Below are 2,535 nucleotides of genomic sequence, written 5' to 3'. Positions count from 1 at the left end.
ATATTTTTGTTATTGACAGAATAAGAAGCGATAAGAACTTGTTCCCCCTCAGCTCCCGGGTCTCTGCTAAAAGAAAAGCTAAAAGAAAAAAGCAAGTGGGTCTCCCCAAAAGTTCAAAAATTCCTTCATATCCCTCCTTGTATATCTATATATGCTTCCTTTCTCTCCATTTCCATTTCCATACAACACCCTAGCTAGCTAGCCCGCAGCAATCATGTCTGTCACCGGGTTCTCGTACCCAGCAGAAAGGGTCTACAGGCGAGTTCACCGGAGAAATGATTCCAGTGAACTTGATATATTCGAAGCGAAGCAGTATTTCTCTGGCTGCAATGAGGTCCTCGGGCTCTATGGTGCAGCTCTTTCTCACAAGGCCATGAGAGAAGAAAGGCAGGAGTGGGGCATGCCCATGCGGCATACGCTTCAGTCTCAGTCTCGTCAGATCGAAAGCCAAATCATCAACGAAAATAAACAGAAGAAACCCAGGTCTCCATGTGGTAGACTTGTCAATTTTCTCAGCTATCTATTCCACCAAGCAGTTTCCAGGAAGAAGAAATCAAAGTCCAGTACACAGTCAGAGAAAGATGAAGAAGAGAGCTCAGGTGGAAGGAGAAAAAGGAGGAGCAGAAGCATGAGTAGTCATTTTCGAAGCACCAGCACCACCACCGATTCAAAGTCGATGCGGTCATCTTCAAGCTCATCTGGTTATAGAACACCTCCTTATGCAAACAGTACTACTTCTACAAACATGTACAAGGATCTCATTAGTTACTCTGATCACAAACAAGTGGTGCCTTTGCCGTCGGAAAACAATGAGAAGGTAAGCTCGATTAGCTTAAAACGAGAGGGTTTGAATAAGAAAAGAAGTATGGATTTGACTTGGTTGGATGAAAAACTACTCAAGTTCAACTGTGGACTTGAAGAGAAAACCAACAACTTGAATCATGGGTTTTTAGAGAAAGATAGGACTTGGGTTGAGGATTACTCAGCAGAGAACAAGAGCTTTACAAGGTTCGATGATGTAGATGATGGTGGAGAGAGTGATTCAAGCTCTGATCTGTTTGAACTGCAGAATTTTGACATTGGTTTCTACTGAGACCGTCGAGAGAGGAGCACTAATCCTCAGTGTGGCACCCAACAATGCCATTTCTGTTTCTCTTTCGGTTGTGAATGCTACGCTGCTTTTGTTGTATACTTATCCTTTGCTTCTTTTGAATTCGGAGTCTTTAGCTGTAACCAAGTTACTAAACTAATTAATGATGATTGATAGTAGAGGAACAGCTGAACAGAGCACATCATCTTCAATTTTGTCATAGATATTCTAACATGGATATGACTCGATCGGTACTTCAAAAATAAAAACAAAAGGCCATTACAGCTACATGGGATTTTAGGGAGGGGGTGAATTGGACAGATTCCTAATTTGAGAAAACTTTGGCTGAAAACGTTTTTGGGCATGACATGTTATCATATATATTATTATATGTGTGTATAAATACATCTTATCACTAAATAATGTATAATTATATTCTTTATATGCATTATTTTATATTTAATTTTTTATTTGTAAAAGGAATTAAAAAATGTGATTTAAGAGTAAAAAAAAGGTGTTTTCTGTGTAATAGTGGGACAAGGCACTTACGACCTTTGGGATGTAGAGATCTTGAAAAGTCACCCAAAATAAAATAAAATAAAAGGTCACCCCAATAGGACATCAGAGCGTAAAGCTATAGCCTCTAAAAGTTTGCATACATATATAGTGTGTAATCCATGACCCGATCATTGGGTTGAACGAATCATTGGTCCAACCAATTAGGTCAAATAATTTTTGAACTGTTAAATGATTTTGACCAATTTTCAAGTTTTAATAGAATTGGACCCAGAATTATAACTGGATGATGCTTCGAATGGTTCAACTAGACAAGTTGATGACATGTTGAAAATACTAATGTTACCATATGTGTGGGGTAAAAATGTAATTATTTCCCGTTTTCCAAAAAGATAAACAGGCACGTGAAAACATTTTCAACACCCTAAACTATTGGCCCCAAATAGCCAAAAATTTCTCCCTAACCTTTTGTAGTTTTTGAGAGCATGTTGGACAACCTATCGCGAGTGAACACACCAATCAACATTCCTTACGCATTATACATAAGGTGTGGTTCCACATGAGTCTAAGTGTACGGAACTATGGTGTGTTCATTCGTGATATATTGTTCAGCCGAGTGTGTATGATTTTTTCTCCAGCCATCAAAGTGATCATTCTCATCCTTGGCTTTAATAGCATTATATATTTTACCATTATACCATTAATAATGGGCCGAATTTGATATCAGTATGTCCTGCAGCAGTATGTAAAGTAATCATTCAATTTCTCAATTGCATTTGTGACTGGTCCAGAGCAAAATGATGATCCCACATCCCATGAAAATTGAAACGAGTTCAGCTAATCAGTACTCAAATGATTGATATAAGTATAAATTATAGGGAGAATGAGTTGTTCAAGTCATAATTTTCTAGCCTATACAGGGATGAATC

At 38.2% G+C, this 2,535-nt stretch overlaps 1 protein-coding gene across 1 annotated transcript; it reads left to right on the top strand.

The window, feature by feature from the left end:
- LOC104599780 (protein BIG GRAIN 1-like E) lies at positions 1 to 1,417 on the top strand. Its single transcript, XM_010262497.2, has one exon. The coding sequence runs from the start codon at positions 215 to 217 to the stop codon at positions 1,091 to 1,093; it is 879 nt and encodes a 292-aa protein (XP_010260799.1). The 5' UTR covers positions 1 to 214; the 3' UTR covers positions 1,094 to 1,417.
- Positions 1,418 to 2,535: the final 1,118 nt, after the last annotated feature.

Source organism: Nelumbo nucifera, chromosome 3, assembly GCF_055504915.1.
Source record: "Nelumbo nucifera cultivar China Antique chromosome 3, China Antique-T2T, whole genome shotgun sequence".
Taxonomy (NCBI): domain Eukaryota; kingdom Viridiplantae; phylum Streptophyta; class Magnoliopsida; order Proteales; family Nelumbonaceae; genus Nelumbo; species Nelumbo nucifera.
Note: the sequence above shows the minus strand (reverse complement) of the source record. Positions and strands in the feature narration are given on the sequence as shown.

Coding starts and splice junctions, on each gene's coding strand:
- LOC104599780 (XM_010262497.2), top strand. CDS start 215: ATGTCTGTCACCGGGTTCTCGTACCCAGCAGAAAGGGTCTACAGGCGA.